Source organism: Danio rerio, chromosome 7, assembly GCF_052040795.2.
Source record: "Danio rerio strain M-AB ecotype USA chromosome 7, GRCz13ab, whole genome shotgun sequence".
NCBI classification, from domain to species: domain Eukaryota; kingdom Metazoa; phylum Chordata; class Actinopteri; order Cypriniformes; family Danionidae; genus Danio; species Danio rerio.
The window spans coordinates 73,041,134-73,059,915 of NC_141027.1; the positions used below are offsets into that span (position 1 = coordinate 73,041,134).

The 18,782-nt window shown below is 35.7% G+C and overlaps 1 protein-coding gene across 12 annotated transcripts in view; it reads left to right on the top strand.

Moving 5' to 3' along the window:
* The window catches only part of irag1 (inositol 1,4,5-triphosphate receptor associated 1), a 117,954-nt gene that overhangs the window by 80,009 nt on the left and 19,163 nt on the right, over positions 1 to 18,782 (top strand). For all 12 annotated transcript variants that reach the window (XR_015496451.1, XM_087262132.1, XM_087262131.1 and 9 more), the window contains 12 exons: positions 53 to 159; positions 333 to 397; positions 1,762 to 1,935; positions 3,877 to 3,954; positions 4,039 to 4,085; positions 4,176 to 4,232; positions 7,175 to 7,663; positions 10,346 to 10,424; positions 11,148 to 11,271; positions 11,376 to 11,406; positions 17,256 to 17,396; positions 17,492 to 17,623. Coding sequence is in view for 11 of the 12 variants with exons in the window: in XM_087262132.1 (XP_087118258.1) it covers positions 53 to 159; positions 333 to 397; positions 1,762 to 1,935; positions 3,877 to 3,954; positions 4,039 to 4,085; positions 4,176 to 4,232; positions 7,175 to 7,663; positions 10,346 to 10,424; positions 11,148 to 11,271; positions 11,376 to 11,406; positions 17,256 to 17,396; positions 17,492 to 17,623 (1,524 nt within the window). In the remaining variant the exon portion in view is untranslated. The remainder of the gene's footprint in view (positions 1 to 52; positions 160 to 332; positions 398 to 1,761; positions 1,936 to 3,876; positions 3,955 to 4,038; positions 4,086 to 4,175; positions 4,233 to 7,174; positions 7,664 to 10,345; positions 10,425 to 11,147; positions 11,272 to 11,375; positions 11,407 to 17,255; positions 17,397 to 17,491; positions 17,624 to 18,782) is intronic.

An 18,782-nucleotide genomic window follows, 5' to 3' on the forward strand; every position in this document is an offset into this window, starting at 1 on the left:
ATTACAGCCAGTTAGTGAAGCTATAATTATTGTTATTGTATTTTTCCCCCAGTATGCTCCAGTGGAAAGCAAGATGGTGAGTGTTAACGTGAGTCCACCAGCCATTGTGCTTCAAAGACAAGTCATCAAGCAGGAATCCTGTCCTCTCGAGAAAGCAAGGTATTGATATCGGAGACCCATTATATTGTCTTTTAAAACTACCTAGTGTATTTATCTGTTTTGAAGCTACAGTTTTATTCATATAAGCAGTGTTAAGGCTGTTAAAAGAAGAAGTTACAGTTTGTTCGTGCTCAGTTATGTTGAGAATGTGTTGGTGTAATGTTTGTTTTTAGACCACACAGTCCTCGGCCTCGTCTCTCCCGAAACTCTCCATCATCCTGTCCTATCACCACAGTGGGTAAGTTCAACTACACAGTCATTTTCACACACACACGTTTCATTTTTCTCTTGTTTAGACATTTATTTCAAAATGTAGATGTTTTCAAGTGGTGTCATTTAATTTAATTCAATTTTTAGATGTTTTTTCATACATATTATGACATATATCTGATATAAATAGCTGGTTGAGCAAGGTTGTTGTTTTCTTTTGGAGGATTTTATGAGATTTATGGGTTATGTAAGCACATGCTAGTGAACACATCATCAGAGAAGATGAAAATTCATCCATCCATCCATTTTTTTTTTGGGCTTAGTCCCTTAGTTATTTATAAGGGGTCACCACCAGTGCTTAATTTGCAAATTGTGAGGTCCTGGAACAGACCGGGGTAACAACAGATCTGGCATGTTACCAGAGGAGGGCGAGGTGAAGAGCGGGGGTGAGGTAGGAGGGAAGATGTGTGTCGCTGACAAAAGTGAAGTGAAAAGCAGGGCTGGGGGGTTGCGGATGAAAGTAAAGTCTTCTTGTTTCAGCTGAAATTACGTCCCACATTGGACAAAACTGAACATTTTAAATCACTTCACAGGACTTTTTAACAAAACAACTCATTTATAACAAATTTATACATTCATTCATTCATTCATTTTCTTTTCAGCTTAATCCCTTTAATAATTTGGGGTCACCACAGCAAAATGAACAGCAATCTTATCCAGCATATGTTTTGGGAAACACCCATACACACACAGACACTACGGACAATTTATCCAACCCAATTCCCCTTTAGCACATGTGATTGGACTGTGGGAGAAACCATAGGACCCAGAGGAAACCCACACCAACACGGGGAGAACATGCAAACTCCACATGGAAACACCAACTGACCCAGCCGAGGTTCAAGCTACAACCTTCTTGCTCTGAGGCGACAGCGCTACCCACTGCGCCACCATGCTGCCCCCTTTCTAGAATATTTCAGTTAATTTGGCACCGTCTGATTTTAGAGCCTTTTTTTTTTTTGGCTTAGTCCCTTAGTTATTTATAAGGGGTCGCCACCAGTGCTTAATTTGCAAATTGTGAGGTCCTGGAACAGACCGGGGTAACAACAGATCTGGCATGTTACCAGAGGAGGGCGAGGTGAAGAGCGGGGGTCAGGTGGGAGGGAAGATGTGTGTCGCTGACAAAAGTGAAAAGCAGGGCTGGGGGGTTGCGGATGAAAGTAAAGTCTTCTTATTTCAGCTGAAATTACGTCCCACATTGGACAAAACTGAACATTTCAAAGCACTTCACAGGACTTTTAAATAACATTAATGGAGTTTATTCTTTGAGGTCTGTTTACTTTGTTTGAGACTTTGTGTAAATGACCGCTGGGTTTATGTTGTGTGTTTGAGATGGTGATGGACACGTGATCGACCTGGTGAAGGATCAGCTCCCGGATCTGAAGTTGTCTGAAGAGGACCGGCAGAAGAACCTAGAGCTGTTGGAGGAGGCCAAGAAAGTGAGCGATCGATTCCTGCAGCGCAGAGGCCGGCGGTCCACCTGCAGCCTCACTGAATCCCCCACAGGTACAGCTGCTTATTGCACACATCATTACACACACAGACACACACAGAGGACACTGAATCTCATCTGGCGGGCTGCAAAACATTGAATTATCAACACTGATTTGATATTAATTCTATTTAAATATTTCCAATATTGGGAAATTGATAAATTGGACATTGATTTAACGGGAGTATTTTCCTTCATTGGTTTTCCTTTCGGCTTATAATAATAATAATAATATTTCTTTACATTTATATAGAGCTTTTCTGGGCACTCAAAGTGCTTTACACATAGGGGGGGGGATCTCCTCATCCACCACCAGTGTGCAGCATCCACCTGGATGATGAGACGACAGCCATTTTGCGCCAGACCGCTCACCACACACCAGCTGATTGGTGGAAAGGAGACAAATGAAGCCAATTAAGATATGGGGATGGTTAGGAGGGCCACAATAGACGGAGTCCAGTGGCCAAATTTGGCCAGGATGCCGGGGTTAAACCCCTACTATTTTTTGAAGAACATCCTGGGATTTTAAACGACCACAAAGAGTCAGGACCTCGTCTTAATGTCTCATTTAATACGGAAATACGGCACCAGGGGCGGAAAAAATCAGCCCTGGCATTGTAGCCACAACAGCCCACATTACCACACCGACAGAGCCCCACCCACGAAAAAGCACATTCACTACTTCTATTGGTGTACAGATGGTAAAATAATATAAGCAGCACCGTATGTAATAGACATTTAAACATTTAATGTATGTGACTGGAACAAAACAACTCATTTATAACAAATCTGTAAATTTTTTCATTCATTCATTTTCTTTTCAGCTTAATCCCTTTAATAATTTGGGGTCACCACAGCGAAATGAACCGCAAACTTATCTAGCATACGTTATGGGAAACACACACATGCATACACACACATACACTACGGAAAATTCATCCTACCCAATTCCCCTTTAACACATGTGATTGGACTGTGGGAGAAACCAGAGCACCCAGAGGAAACCCACACCAACACGGGGAGAACATGCAAACTCCACATGGAAACACCAGCTGACCCAGCCGAGGTTCAAGCTAGCAACCTTCTTGCTCTGAGGCGACAGCGCTACCCACTGCGCCACAATGCTGCCCCCTTTCTAGAATATTTCAGTTAGTTTGGCACCGTCTGATGTTAGAGCCATTTTTTTTTTTGCTTTCTCTGAGCTTTTCGGCATCGCCTTTCCTTTTTTTATGGTCCATCTCAATTACCTTGTGTTGCACTTACTGTTCGTTTGACATTCTTGCCAGATTTTGATTACGTCCGTGTTATTTCTGATTAGGTTGGATTGGGTCAGCCCATCTCGAAACCAGCCAGCCATTGCCGATTGGGCCAAATGCTTAACATTTATTATTCTTACTATTATCATCATCATCATCATCATTATAATATTCACATCTTGCAAGAGATAAAAACTGCCTGCATGTAAAAACAATACATGTAAAATAAACAACAACAAAAAAACTCACCAGCCCACATTTGAAAAATGATCCGTCCCTTCTGGCATTTGCCAGAATTGCCAGATGGCCAGTCCGCCCCTGGACGGCACTCACTGAAAAGTATAGAGTCCTCATCACTATACTGGGGCATTAGGACCCAAGTGGACCTCAGGTTGAGTGCTGCCTGTTGGCCTCACTAACACTACTCACAAGGCTTAGTCCCTTTATTAATATGGGGTTGCTAAAACTGAATTAATTAATAGGTCCTTTTTGTAAAGTGTTACCAAATTATTATTTCAGAAGTAGATTGTCTATTTTTTGATTTTTGCAAATTCCTTTCTTATCAGACTGTAACTTCATGTACATGTCCTAAATATCTGGAATGCCTCCTTTATCTTGCTTTTCAATTCAACCCTATTCACAGGTTGAACATAAAGCATAATGACATCCACAATTTATTAATGTCATGTTTGGTTTCAGCTCTCTCCCCGAACCCGACGCCCTCCTCCTCCCCAAGACCGTCCAGAAGCAGTTCGCTCTCCTCTCCCTCTGCATTAGGTAGCGTCCTGTGCTTTCTGTCACATTTTATCTTATTAATTTGCTTTGGTTGATCAAATTGAGCAGTTTTGTTTGCTCCATTAGGTCCTGAAGTCAGTCAAACTCCTCCAGCGAGTCCCTCCTTAACTCAGGTGAAACTTGCTTGTCATTCTTTTAGTATAACATTGATATTGTGTCCCATTAGTGATGATAATTGCTGTATTGTTTCTGTTTGTGTCCAGCATTTAGAGGTGCCGTCTAACCATGACCAAGGGGATACAAGCAAGCCTGAGCAAGAGGTTTGTGTTATTCCTCAATTTAATCTACAGTACTTCGCAATCATTTTAGGCCAGGGGTGGCCAACCCTGTTCCTGGAGAGCCACCTTCCTGCAGATTTCAGTTGCTACCCATATCAAACACACCTGAACCAATTAATTAGGACCTGAACACCACGTGATAATTACAGGCAGGTGTGTTTGGTATAGGTTGCAACTGAAATCTGCAGGATGGTGGCTCTCCAGGAACAGGGTTGGCCACCTCTGTTTTAGGCCAACACTATTTTTGTTGTTTTGTTGATGGTTTAATGGATATATTTGACCCTTTACCACAAAACCAGTCATAAGTGTTTTTCTTTCTTTTATTTTAATTGAGATTAAATCAAAATCAGCCTCCGGTGCATGGCCCACTTGGTTTGGGATTTGTGGAGCTGTGCATCGATGGATTTGCTCTTCAGTGTTTGGACTTTCAGCAGTAAAAAATAAACCAGACTGAACTAAACTAACTGAACTTCAACTCTGAAAACTGGACGGACACTGTTTCAATTTACTATAATGTCTTTGTTAAGCTGCTTTGACACAATCTACATTGTAAAAGTGCTATAGAAATAAAGAGGAATTGAATTGAGATTTATACAGGGTGAATAACTGATCTTTTAGTTGATGTATAGTTTTTTAGGACAGTAGGTAGGTTAGGTTAGTTGTTTTGGTTTAATTGTGTACGGCATGTGAAAGACAATGTTGGAGAGAGGCTGTTTGTCTTGGTTTGACCTGCATTTCTAGTATTGATATTGATGGAATTGTGAATGTTGAAAAATGCAGATAGGTTTTAATCCATTATGCCATTCCTTCTGGAAAGGATTATAGTGGTAATAGTTTTTATTTTCAGCATGATAATAATCAGCTAATTGCAAACTAATCCTCTTTAGAGAAAGAAAACAACTGATAAAACACAGACAGTCATGAAATGGCCTCCACAGGGTCCAGACCTAAATATTACAGATGCTGTATGAGATCACCTGGACAGAAACAGAAAAAAAAATGACACTCTAAACCCGAAGAAGAACTCTGAAAGTGTTAAAAGAAGGCTGATATTACACAGCACATTATTTCAGAAAATGTCAGGACTATTTGAACAAAACAGTTTAAGCTGTGCTTGGTGCCAAAATAAGCCACATTAAACATAGAATGTTGCTTGAAGAGGAATTGTTTTGCAGTTGTTGTTGTTTTTTGTACATACTTCCTACATTTTCAGACTGATTGATTGGTCAATTATAAGCCAGGGGTTCTCAACCTTTTTCATTTATGGGCCCACCAAATAAATTTGGAGGCCCACATCTGACATTTTTTCTTAAAATGATTGACTAGAGAAAATGCTTATTTTAAACCTTTATTTATTAGTAAAACGTTTATTTTGCTCATACTATAATCATCTTTTTTTCTACAGCATTTTATAAAAAACAAAAAAAATGTTTATTTAGTTTATATATAATATAATAATGGCGATGCGGTGGAGCAGTGGGTAGCACGTTCGCCTCACAGCAAGAAGGTCGCTGGTTCGAGCCTCGGCTTGGTCACTTAGCATTTCTGTGTGGAGTTTGCATGTTCTCCCCATGTTTGCGTGGGTTTCCTCCTGGTGCTCCGATTTCCCCCACAAGTCCAAAGACATGTTATACATAAGTTGGCAGTTTTTTCCACCGTGACGACCCCAAATTAATAAAGGGACTAAGCTGAAAAAAAATGAATGAATGAATAATATAATAATATATAATAGTACATATATATTTTATTTGTTTTTTTAAACACACACAGATTTAAAGCTCCTGAATTGTTCAGGTCTTTTTTACAACTGCAGAGTAGGCTATTTGGGCCTATTCTTTAATAAATGAACCTGTACAGGACAACAGATGACAAAAAAAAAGTTGCTGCTTTGAATTGCCCTGACTACTATTTATCTATTGATCATGTCCATTAAAAAAAATAATAATAATAATAATTAAAATACAGTAAAACCCCTATAAGTCGGTTAATATTTGGGATATTATTGGAGTTTGCTGGCAGTAGTGATTAGCTGTTCACTAAAACCAAGTCTCACTAGATCCTCCTGTATGGGCGCCCGTCTGTTATAAAACCCTCGCATTCGCGTTATAAAACACTAATTTGGACAACTATGATGATATTTTAAAGAGTTCACAGAAAAAGAGCACGCATAGTTTGTGAAACAGCAGGCACAGCGAACTGATTATAACTCTAATCATCGTTACCTGTACACTTGTGTGACGGTTTGCTTTATACAGCCGAGCATGTAGTCCTAGTTGACGTGCAGCAGTTGGAAGTGCAGCCACGGTTAAGTCTGTATTTTACAGTGAGGCTCTATTTGCATCGAGTCTGAAGTAATCAATAACAGAAAACGGGAAATGCCATTACACCAATCATTTTTATAGAAAATTTATTTAATAATGAAATCAAATAATTATAGTATGATAATTAAGTTAATCTCTCAGCCCACCTCCAGTATCGCTGAGGCCCATCTGTTTTAGGCCAACAAAGCTGTTATAGTGCTTGGGACTTTTCCACAGTACTGTATTTTCTTCAGTGTTTCAAATATTGCAACTTGTAAATGTGCAGATGAGGGCAAATTAATAGCCCTACTATGGAATTTGTATTCTTTCTTATCAAATGTTTACCAGAGCAAGGACATGTTCACAGTATTTCCTATAATATTTTGTTTTTCCATCTGGATAAAGCCTTATTTTTTTGTTTTTTTTTTGGTAATAAAAGCAGTATTGTTTTCCTTTAAAAGCTCCCTTATGAAATATATTTGTTTTTTTTTTTTCTCGATTGTCTTCCATAGACAAGAACAGAAAAAAAATACTTGTGTTTCTGCATTCTGTGTACACACGCTCTGATTCTCTTGTTCATTCTCTTAATAATTTAATTCACTTTTTTGCTCTTGTCCTCCTCAGACGTTCTCAAGGCTAGTTGAGTGGATGCCCAGTGACAAGCGAAAAGTGTCCTCTGGTACATTAACCCCCCGCTACACCACTGCTATCCCAGCCAGAGAGCCCTCTGCGCTTCAGAAGGACAGACCGGAGCATCACGGACCCGCAGAAAAGGGCAAGAACTCTGAACATGCGGGCCAGAAAAAAGAGGAGAGTCCAAGCCGTGGCATCACTCAGCCTCTAGCTACAGGAGTGGCCAAACCCGTACCTCGACCTCCCACACAACAGGCCCCCTGTACAGCTGAAATCAAAACTATCGGGGCCTTCCCTCCACTGATGAGAGCCGTGTCCTGGGACATAGTGGGCTCCATGAACATGAGGAACGCTGCTCCCAAAGGAGAGGACGGTCCCTCGTTCCCTGACAAGCAAAGAGAGTCTCTGTTCATGTCCTCCGGGTACAAGGATTTCCCTGTGCCGCCTGGGGGCGTCCAGAAACTCTCCAAATTACGCGAGGTAATTCTTTATTGTGTTTTTTTAGTCAACAGGAGTCTTCGTACATGGATTAATCAATTAGCTGGATTTCGTTATTGATAATTGGACACAATCCAGCATAGTTTTGTTATTCAAAGCTCTTCCAAGAGTTGTTGACATACCAACAGGTCTGACAGCTCAAACCTGCTCAAGAGCTGTAGCTGATTTCATATAAACAGTATTAGATTGGGTCATTTTAAGCAAAGGTGATGCTAAAAGTATGTACTGAATGCTGATATTTTCTTACAGAAGTAACCTATAGGCTATATACAGTGCATCCGGAAAGTATTCAAAGCGCTTCACTTTTTCCACACATGTTTATGTTACAGCCTTATTCCAAAATGGATTAAATGAATTTATTTCCACAAAATTCTACAAACAAAACCCCATAATGACAATGTGAAAAAAGATTTTTTTGAAATGGTTGCAAATTAATAAAAATTAAAAAAAACCTGAAAAATCACAAGTACAGAAGTATTTACAGCCTTTGCCTTGAAGCTCTAAATTGAGCTCAGGTACATTTTGTTTCCACTAATCATTCTTGAGATGTTTCAGCAGCTTAATTGGAGTTCATCTTTGGTAAATTCAGTTGATTGGACATGATTTGAAAAGGCGTACACCTGTCTATTAGGTCACAGGGTTGACAGTGCATGTCAAAGCACAAACCAAGCATGAAGACAAAGGAATTGTCTGTAGATCTCCGAGACAGGGTTGTCTCGAGGCACAAGGCTGGGGAAGGTTATACCGAAAATTTTCTGCTGCTCTGAAAGTTCAAATGAGCACAGCGGCCTCCATCATCCGTAAGTGGAAGATGTTTGGAACCACCAGGACTCTTCCTAGAGCTGGCCGGCCATCTAAGCTGAGTGATCAGGGAGGAGAAGGGGTTTAGTCAGGGAGGTAATCAACAACCAAATGATCACTCTGCCTGAGCTCCAGCGTTCTTCTGTGGAGAGAGGAGAACCAAAATTCTCTGGTCTGATGAAATTAAAATTTAACTCTTTGGCACCGCTCATCACCAGGCTAATACCATTCTTATAGTGAAGCATAGTGGTGGCAGCATCATGCTGTGGGGATGTTTTTCAGCAGCAGGGACTGGAAGATAGTCAGGATAGAGGGAAAGATGAATGCAGCAATGTACAGAGACATCCTGAATGAAAACCTGCTTCAGACTGCACTTGACCTCAGACCGGGTGACAGTTCATCTTTCAGCAGGACAATGACCCAAAGCACACTGCCAAAATATCAATGGAGTGGCTTTACAACAACTTGGTGAATGTCCTTGAGTGGCCCAGCTAGAGCCCAGACTTAAGTCATGTTAAACATCTCTGGAGAGATCTGAAAATGGCTATACGCCCTTGCTTCCCATCCAACCTGATAGAGCTTGAGAGGTACTGCAAAGAGGAACGGGCAAAAATTCCCAAAGAAAAGTGTGCCAAGCTTGTGGTTTCATGTTCAAAAAGACTTGAGGCTGTAATTGCTGCCAAAGGTGCCTCAACAAAGTATTGAGCAAAGGCTGTCAATATTTTTTAAAAATTTGCAACGATTTCAAAAAATCGTTTTTCACATTGTCATTATGGGGTATTGTGTGTAGAATTTTGAGGAAATAAATAAATGAATTTAATCCATTTTGGAATAAGGCTGTAACAAAAAAAAAATGTGGTTAAAAGTGAAGCAATATGAATACTTTCCGGATGCACTGTATTCTTGGAACAATTGTAAAATCGTTTAAATAATAAATATATTCTTTTTTTATAAATATATTTTACATTATAAGTTTAAAACTGTAATGTAATCTACACTCCAAAATAAAATACAAAAACTGTCATGGGGGTGGTCTTCCCCAAGGGATTCAAAGAGATGATATGACATTTCTTGATCCAAACGCATACTATTTTAAGGTACCAACCCAGCTTTATTACAATTTGTGTATGATAATAGACATGGCCAAAATTCCTGTTTTGTTTTATAGTTTTTTTTTTAAGGAATAATATTTTATGGGAGTCATGCACACGTTTTGATATCTAATATACTGGGGATTTTATGCTTCACAAAAGTTGCATACTCCTATCAATATCAACAAGCTTTTTTGATGCAAAATTAATTTAAATAGCCCTTTTTTGCCTTATGCCACATAATTAAGCCTAGGTTACTATAATAAAGAAAGCCAAATGAAATCAATTACTAAATACTCTTGACACATAAACGTGTAAAACCAGCTGCAGCCCACAAGAAATGTGAAAAGTTATTGCGTTTCATATTCAACAAACAGTTTACTACGATTTTTGTCAATTTGCTCACATGGATAATTGAGTATTAAACTGGGTTACTGCTGTGACAACAAAATGAACATCTACTTTGTCGTTACAAATGAAAGTATTTATTTATTCAGATGATTCCTACACCCACTTTTTTATTCAGTTTTCAAAGACGCAGGTTTTAAGCTGATTATCAGTGAGGTCATTTGTGAGGTAATTCTTTGATATCTTTGGCGTAGCCAGTTTTGTTTAAGTAGTTTAATGTGCCTTTTATAGCTTTGATGATTTTTTTTATTTTATTTTTTATTTTTTTGGGTCCACTTGGCAGAGGAAAGGGAATATAATGTCCTAAGTTTACACAAATCACTATTTTTAAAGCTGGTTCATCTTTTTTCCCCCTCTCCTGTAGGAACACAAACTTGTTCGTAACCAGAGCATCTCCAGCTCGAAGCTTCCTGATCTGAATGAAATTGCTGAGCAGGAACGAGGTGAGATAATATTGCATTAATATATATATTTGGTTTGTGGATATGCTTATTGCAGATTGTCTTAAACAATTCTGGCTTAGGTGACATGCATCTCACTCAAATGTGAACATTCTCTCATTAACTCAACCTTGTGTATGTTCTAGATCCTCCTCATTCATTCATTCATTTTCTTTTCGGCTTAGTCCCTTAATCAATACGGGGTCACCACAGCGGAATGAACTGCCAACTTATCCAGCACATGTTATATAACTTAGTCTTAAATGGACTTATTAAATTTAGCTTCATGATTCCTTTATATATACCATTTTTAATCTCCATGTATTTGTTTTCATACTGATTTTATGTTACTACAAGGAGTAGATTTTTGACTGTAACTATAATCCTTCACCACTAGATGGCAGCCCGTGTATCACAGTTAAAGGGATAGTTCAACCAAAAATTGAAAAACAATATTCACTATATACTAATAAGGTTTGTTATAAACCCGTATGAGTTTCTTTTCTTTATGTAGAACACAAAAGGAGACGTTTGAAAAAGAAATAAAAAGCTGAAAACTGGTAACTATTGACATCCATAGTAAAGGAAATACTATGGAATTAAATTCTTGCAGGTTTTCAGCATTATTCAAAATATTTTGTTTTGTATTCAAAATATTTCTTATACCACAAAACTCTTTCATTTTTCTAGTTCTCCTAAATATGCCCTTTTAAATGTATCTTTCAGGTCCACCTTCTCCACTCATAAGCTCTCCAAGTGAAGAGGAGACCAAAGAGAAGCCTGATGCCATGCCTAACATTTCAGACGTGATGCTCCGCAAACTCAAACTGCACAGAGGTTCAACTGGCTGGTGCGCTGCTCACTAAACCATCATTCACACATTAAGAAAAAAAAGTCTTAGAATTGTGACGTTTAATCTCTTTTCTTCTATCCCTTTTTTGATTGTTGTTGCAGCGCACCACCGCTCTCAGAGAAGGAAGTTGAGGTGTGTATATTCTTATTTCAAAACATAAAGATACTATTTAAAATAACACTGTTGTACTAAGTCATGTTCAAAGTCACAAAATGTCTGGCTGCATAAATTCATAACCACACTTTAAATATGATCTGCACATGACCAAAAAAGCTAAAGCTCTGCAAAATTCAGTTTATTCCATCTTTCTAGAGCAGGGGTGGCCAAACTCATTTCTGGAGGGCTGGTGTCCTGCAGAGTTTAGTTGCAACCCCAATTAGATACACCTAAAACAGCTAATCTAGCTTTTTCTGGGCATACTAGAAACTTCCAAACAGGTGTGTTGAAGCTAAACTATGCAGGACACCCGCCCTCCAGGACCGTGTTTTGACACCCCTGTTCTAGAGGCTAGAAGATGGTTTAAATAAGTGCTAAAATAAATGTTTTTGAGCTTGAATCTGTGCACACACTGGCATTTATTTAAAGACTACACATTACCGTGGACTTCCTAATAGGTATACCCCAATATGAACAATACCAAAATTGCTTATATTTTTTAGTATCCAGCATGTGTTTTACGCAGCGGATGCCCTTCCAGCTGCAACCCATCACTGGGAAACATCCATACACTCTAATTCACACACATACACTACGGACAATATAGCCTACCTAATAATAATAATAATAATAATAATAATAATTTATTAAACAATAAAATGTTTATATAATAACAACAATAATAAGAATATTATTTAATAATAATAATAATAATAATAATATAATAATAATAATAAAAATAAAATTTTATTAAACAATAAAATATTTATAATAATAAGAACAATAATAATAAATATTATTTATAAATAATAATAATAATAATACAAATAATATAACAATGATAATAATAATAATATTTTACTAAAAAAATAAAATGTTCATAATAATAACAACAATAATAAATATTATTTAATAATAATAATAATAATAATAATAATACAAATAATATAAATAATATAATAATAATAATAATAATAATTTATTAAACAATAAAATGTTTACAATAATAACAACAATAATAATACATATTATTTAATAATAAAATAATAATAATACAAATAATATATTAATAATAATAATAATAATAATAATAATTTTTAAATAATGAAATGTTTATAATAATAACACCAACAATGATAATATTATTTTAATAATAAAAAATAATTGTATTAAACAATACATTTAATAATATAATTATAATAAAAATAATAATACAAATGTATTATTATTATTATTAGATGCAGTAGTAGTAGTAGTAGTATCATTTATATAATAATAAGGATAATAACATTTTTTTAAAATAATAAAATTTATATAATTATAACAACAATAGTCATAATAAATATTTTCATATTTTATTAAACTAATGGATGGTGCGGTGACACAGTGGGAATCACTGTCGCCTCTCAGGCAGGAAGGTTGCTAGTTTGAGCCTTGGCTTGATCAGTCGACATTTCAGTGTGAAGTTTGCATGTTCTCCCCGTGTTGTCGTGGGTTTCCTCGGGTGCTCCGGTCCAAAGACATGCGCTATAGGTGAATTGGGTTAGCTAAATTATCTGTATATATGTGTGAATGAGGGTGTATGGGTGTCTCACAGAAGGGCATCTGCTGCGTAAAACATATGTTGGAAAAGTTGGTGGTTCATTACTCTGTGGCAACCCCTGATTAATAAAGGGACTGAGCCAAAAAGAAAATAAGCACCCAAAGGAAACCCACACGAACATTGGCAGAACATGCAAACTCCTCACAGAAATGCCAACTGGCCCAGCCGAGGCTCGAACCAGCGAGCTTTTTGCTGTGAGGCGACAGCACTACCTACTGCGCCACCACACTGCCTCAACAACAATAATAATCATTATAATAATAATAGTATATTAAAATTATTATTTGATTATTATTTTTGCTGTGTTTTCTCGGCCCATTATGAATCCTGTTTATAATATAGGAATTTACAGTTTTTAGTCCTGTATATCATCTAAGAACTTACAGTCAGGATGACAGCACCACTGGTTCAGCATAGTGTGTTCCAGAATCAGGCTGTTTTGTTATGTACACGAAGGCTGTTTGTGCTCCTGATCCAGGCTTAGGGCATAGCAATTTGATGGGTTTTACTGTAGTGAGTTCCTGTCCCTGTGAGGAAACAAACATGCCTTTTGTGAACACAATCTGCTCCCAGGATGACGCTTGCGAGGGTCAAGGGCTGGAGGTATTTTTCCTCTCGATTATTAGGACAATACTGGTCTCACCGCCGCTGAACTCTTTGATCCTGACAGTAAAAATCCCATCAATATTGCTGCTTTCCTCCGTCCTGCTCTGGTTTGATCTGGAATGTCCTCAAAAGCACCTCATGTTGAGTTGTTTGCCTGCTATGTATATGATAGGATAAATTAATCATACAAGATCAACAAATCGCATATACAATATTGTTAAAAAGTTTGGATTTGATATGTAAAATATATATTTCTTAAGAAGAAAATCTGCATATTAAAATGTATATTTTACATGAGAGTAAGGATGAAAATTCAGCTGTGTTGTCACAGGAATAAATGGCATTTTAAAATATATTAAGATAAAAAGCACTTATATTGGCAAAAATATTACAGTTACAATAAGTAAATTGCTTGTTAGTAACACAACATCAATAAAATAAATCAATTAATTAATTATGGCATTTTAATCAATTAATTAAAATGCCATTTATTTGACATTAAATCACGAGTCTATGGAGATTCGGCATGTTATATTATTACATATATTGGCATGATAACTGTTTATAATAGTAAAAGTTTCAGACAGTGGAAGCTTGGTGTTTTAGCATCCTATTTTAAATATACATTTCATTTTTTAATTTTTAATTTTGCAGTATTTGTAATCTTTTCTTGACATATAATTCAGTGGTTGTTAATCAGGGCATGCAAATTAGCCTTTTTATACAGTTGAAGTCAAAATTATTAGCCCCATCTTTATTTTTCCAGACAAATTACTGTTTAACGGAGAGAAGATTTTTTCAGCACATTTCTAAACATAATAGTTTTAATAACTCATCTCTAATCACTGATTTATTTTATCTTTGCCATGATGACAGTAAATAATATTTGATTAGATATTTTTCAAGACACTTCTATACAGCTTAAAGTGACATTTAAAGGCTTAACTGGGTTAATTAGGTTAACTAGTCAGGTTAGGCTAATTAGGCAAGTTATTGTATAACGATGGTTTGTTCTGTAGACTATCAAAAAAATGAGCTTAAAGGGGCTAATAATATTGACCTTTAAATGGGTTTTAAAAAATTATAAACTGCTTTTATTCTTGCTGAAATAAAACAAATAAGACTTTCTTCAGAAGAACAAACATTTTCAGACACACTGTAAAAATTTCTTTGCTCTGTTCAACATCATTTGTGAAATATTTATAAAAGACAAAAAAAATCTAAGGCGGGCTAATAATTCCGACTTACACTGGATATTTTAAAGATGTAGAAACAGTGTGCTTAAATATTTTTGTTTATAAACTTAAGCCATCAAATGAATCATTTAATACTATTTAATGTTATAATAATGTGATCATGTCAATTTGCAATTGTTTTACTTTTTGGTAAAAAAACATTTATGAATAGAGAAACTGGCTTACTTTTACTCCACGCTCTTTTTTTTTTTTTTCTAAAAATACTTTTTTGTTTATATGATTCATCTGATATGAATTAAAGAGAAATTACCACCTCATAAAATAGTTACTACCTTTCCTGTAAGATATGGTACCATTATATCACAGTTTTTATAGCAGCATTTTTTATGACTTCTGCATTTATCCTTTCCACTGCGCATGAGATGTATTGACTCTAAATTGTTAAACTGGAGGGCCAGCTGAGAACAACTGTTTTGTAATATTTAATATATTAATATTGTAATATTTTGTAATTTAGTAAATACTACAGTATATATATATATATATATATATATATATATATATATATATATATATATATACTGTATATATACTGTGTGTGTGTGTGTGTGTGTGTGTGTGTGTGTGTGTGTGTGTGTGTGTGTGTGTGTGTGTGTGTGTGTGTGTGTATTATTATTATTAATAATAATAATAATAACCCCCCCCACCCCGTTTATTTTTGTCCCCAATTTCTGTTTGACGGAGAGAGAAAAATGTTAGCACATTTCTAAACATAATAGTTTTAATAACTCATCTCTAATGACTGATTTATTTTGTCTTTGCCATGATGACAGTAAATAATCAAGACTCTTCTATACTGCTTAAAGTGACATTTAAGGCCTAACTAGGTTAATTAGGTTAGTTAGGCAGGTTAGGGTAATTAGGCAAGTTATTGTATAATGATGGTTTGTTCTGTAGACTATCGAAATAATATAGCTTAAAGGGGCTAATAATTTTGTCCTTAAAATTGTGTTTAAAAAATTAAAAACTGCTTTTATTCTAGCCAAAATAAAACAATTAACACTTTCTCCAGAAGAAAAAATATTATCAGACCCACTGTCAAAATTTCCTTGCTTTGTTAAACATCATTTGGGAAATGTTTAAAAAAGAATCAAAGGGAGGCCAATAATTCTGACTTCAACTGTATATATATTATAGGTGAGACCCTACACTGGTCTTACGGTTTGGTTTCGGTTATGATTATTATACCCTCAATTTGGTTAAATTCGATATCTCGGTGCATTGATGATGCTTTTCATGCACAATTTTATATTTTACTTCACAGCACAAGAAAAAAGTAAAAACATATTTATGTTTATATATTATTTGTAATACAATGTTGTCCTTTAATACAAACAGTCAGAACTGTAGCTTTAAATACTCAAGTACATGCACAGAACAACATGAGCATTTATAGCAAATAAACAAATGTAAATATCTGTAAATATATATATATATATATATATATATATATATGTATGTATATATATATATATATATATATATATATATATATATATGTATATATATATATATATATATATATATATATATATATATATATATATATATATATATATAAATAAATATATATATATATATATATATATATATATATATATATATATATATATATATATATATATATATATATATATATATATGATGTTTAACAGAGGAAGGAAACTTTCACAGTATGTCTGATATTTTTTCTTCTAGAGAAAGTCTTATTTGTTTTATTCAGGCTAGAATAAAAGCAGTTTTAATTTTTAAAAAAACATTTTAAGGGTAAAATTATTAGCCCCATTAAGCTATATATTTTCCGATAGTCTACAGAACAAACCATCATTATACTATAACTTGCCTAATTACCCTAAACTGCCTAGTTAACCTAATTAACCTAGTTAAGCCCTTAAATGTTACTGTAAGCTGTATAGAAGTGTCTTAAAAATATCTAGTAAAATATTATGTACTTTCATCATAGCAAAGATAAAATAAATCAGTGATTAGAAATAATTTATTTAAATTATTATGTTTAGAAATGTGTTGAACAAAATCTTCTCTCCGTTAAACAGAAATTATGGAAAAAAAATAAACAAGGGGCTAATAATTCAAGGAGGCTAAAAATCTGACTTCACATGTATATATATATATATATATATATATATATATATATATATATATATATATATATATATATATATATATATATATATATATACATACATACATATATATATACATACATATATATATATATATATATATATATATATATATATATATATATATATATATATATATATATATATATACATATATATATATATATATATACATACATATATATATATAATCTAATGGCCTTCTTTTTCCTGCAGAATGCTTTTGTTCAGCTGTCTCTGGCCTTCCGCAACGACAATTACACGTTGGAGTCACGGCAGAAACAGGCGGAAAGAGAGCGCAACCTGACTGAGGAAAACCTGGAGAAGGAACTGGAAGAGTTTAAAGTCACCCTCAAGGTTAGATCTGAATCCATTGCAAAGAGTTGCACACTTTTGCACACTTTTGAAGTAAACTGCAGTATAACAGATGTCTGTTGACGTCTCATTTCCAGAGCACTGTGTCATTGTGGCAGAATGTCGAGCAGCGGGAGTTTTATCAAAACCTTTTAGAAACAATCGCTGTTTTGCACCGTCTAACCATCCGACTCTCCAGCAGGGCAGAAATGGTGGGAGCCGTGAGGCAGGTGAGATGATCATCGAAAACTCATAACCTCCTGTCAGCTACTAAAAGTGCGGTTACATTTTGCATTTATTTAAAGTACAAATGAAATCAAAACTAACCATACTGTTTTTGGTAGCTCACATTGCTAGTTTTGTGGTAAACAATTCATCTGTGCATGTCATTAAGGCAAATACATGTTTACCCTTGTAATCTAAAATTGTAATCTGAAAATGCACTTCCTGTTTGTTTTCAGATTAAGGGCCCTATCATACACCCGGTGCAATGTGGCGCAAGGCGCGAGGCAATTGTTGTTTGCTAGTTTCAGCTTGGCGCAAGAGTCATTTTGAAGTTTTGTGCCACGCTGTTTAAATAGCAAATGCATTTGTGCTCATATGTGCGCCCATAGGCGTTCTAAAAGGGGAGGCATGTTGAGGTGTATTGCTGGCGCGTTGCTATTTTGAGAAACTATAATAGATTTGTCAATAGACCAGAACAAAGCCGGTCTAAAGTCCAGCGCAGAGCGCGTTAGTTGTGCGCCTGGCTTACACGGCACCACTTCAGAGGCGTTGCTCACTGCAGAAATTGGGACTAGCTCAACTTTTTAAGCGCCGACAGAAGCGTCAGCCAATCAGATCGCTGTATGCAAATACATCAGCTAGACAGTGGCCTATTGCTGACTGAATTTCATTGGCTGACGCTGCTATGACGGTCGCGATAGCCCCAACTTCAGACACGCCTTCAGTCAAGCGTTGATGCTGAAGCCACGAGTTAATGGGGCGTAACAGATCACCCAGATCTTTGGGATCATATAAACTAGAAATTCCAAGAGTTCAGTCAAAGCATCAGTTTTCAGCTACTACGCCCCCTACTGCTGGAATCAGCTTCCAGAAATGATCAGATGTGCTCCAACAGTAGGCACATTCAAGTCAAGACTGAAAGCACATCTGTTTAGCTTTGCCTTTACTGAATGAGCACTGTGCTACGTCCGGCAGATCGCACTATTATGACTTTCTCTTCATTTTCATTCTTTTAAAACCTGTTTTAACACATTTTTATTTGTATTTAACTGTTTTTTTAATTATTTATTTTTTATTTATTTTCTTATTCTTGCCTCTTTCATTCTTGTTTATGTAAAGCACTTTAAATTGCCACTATGTATGAAAAGTGCTATATAAATAAAC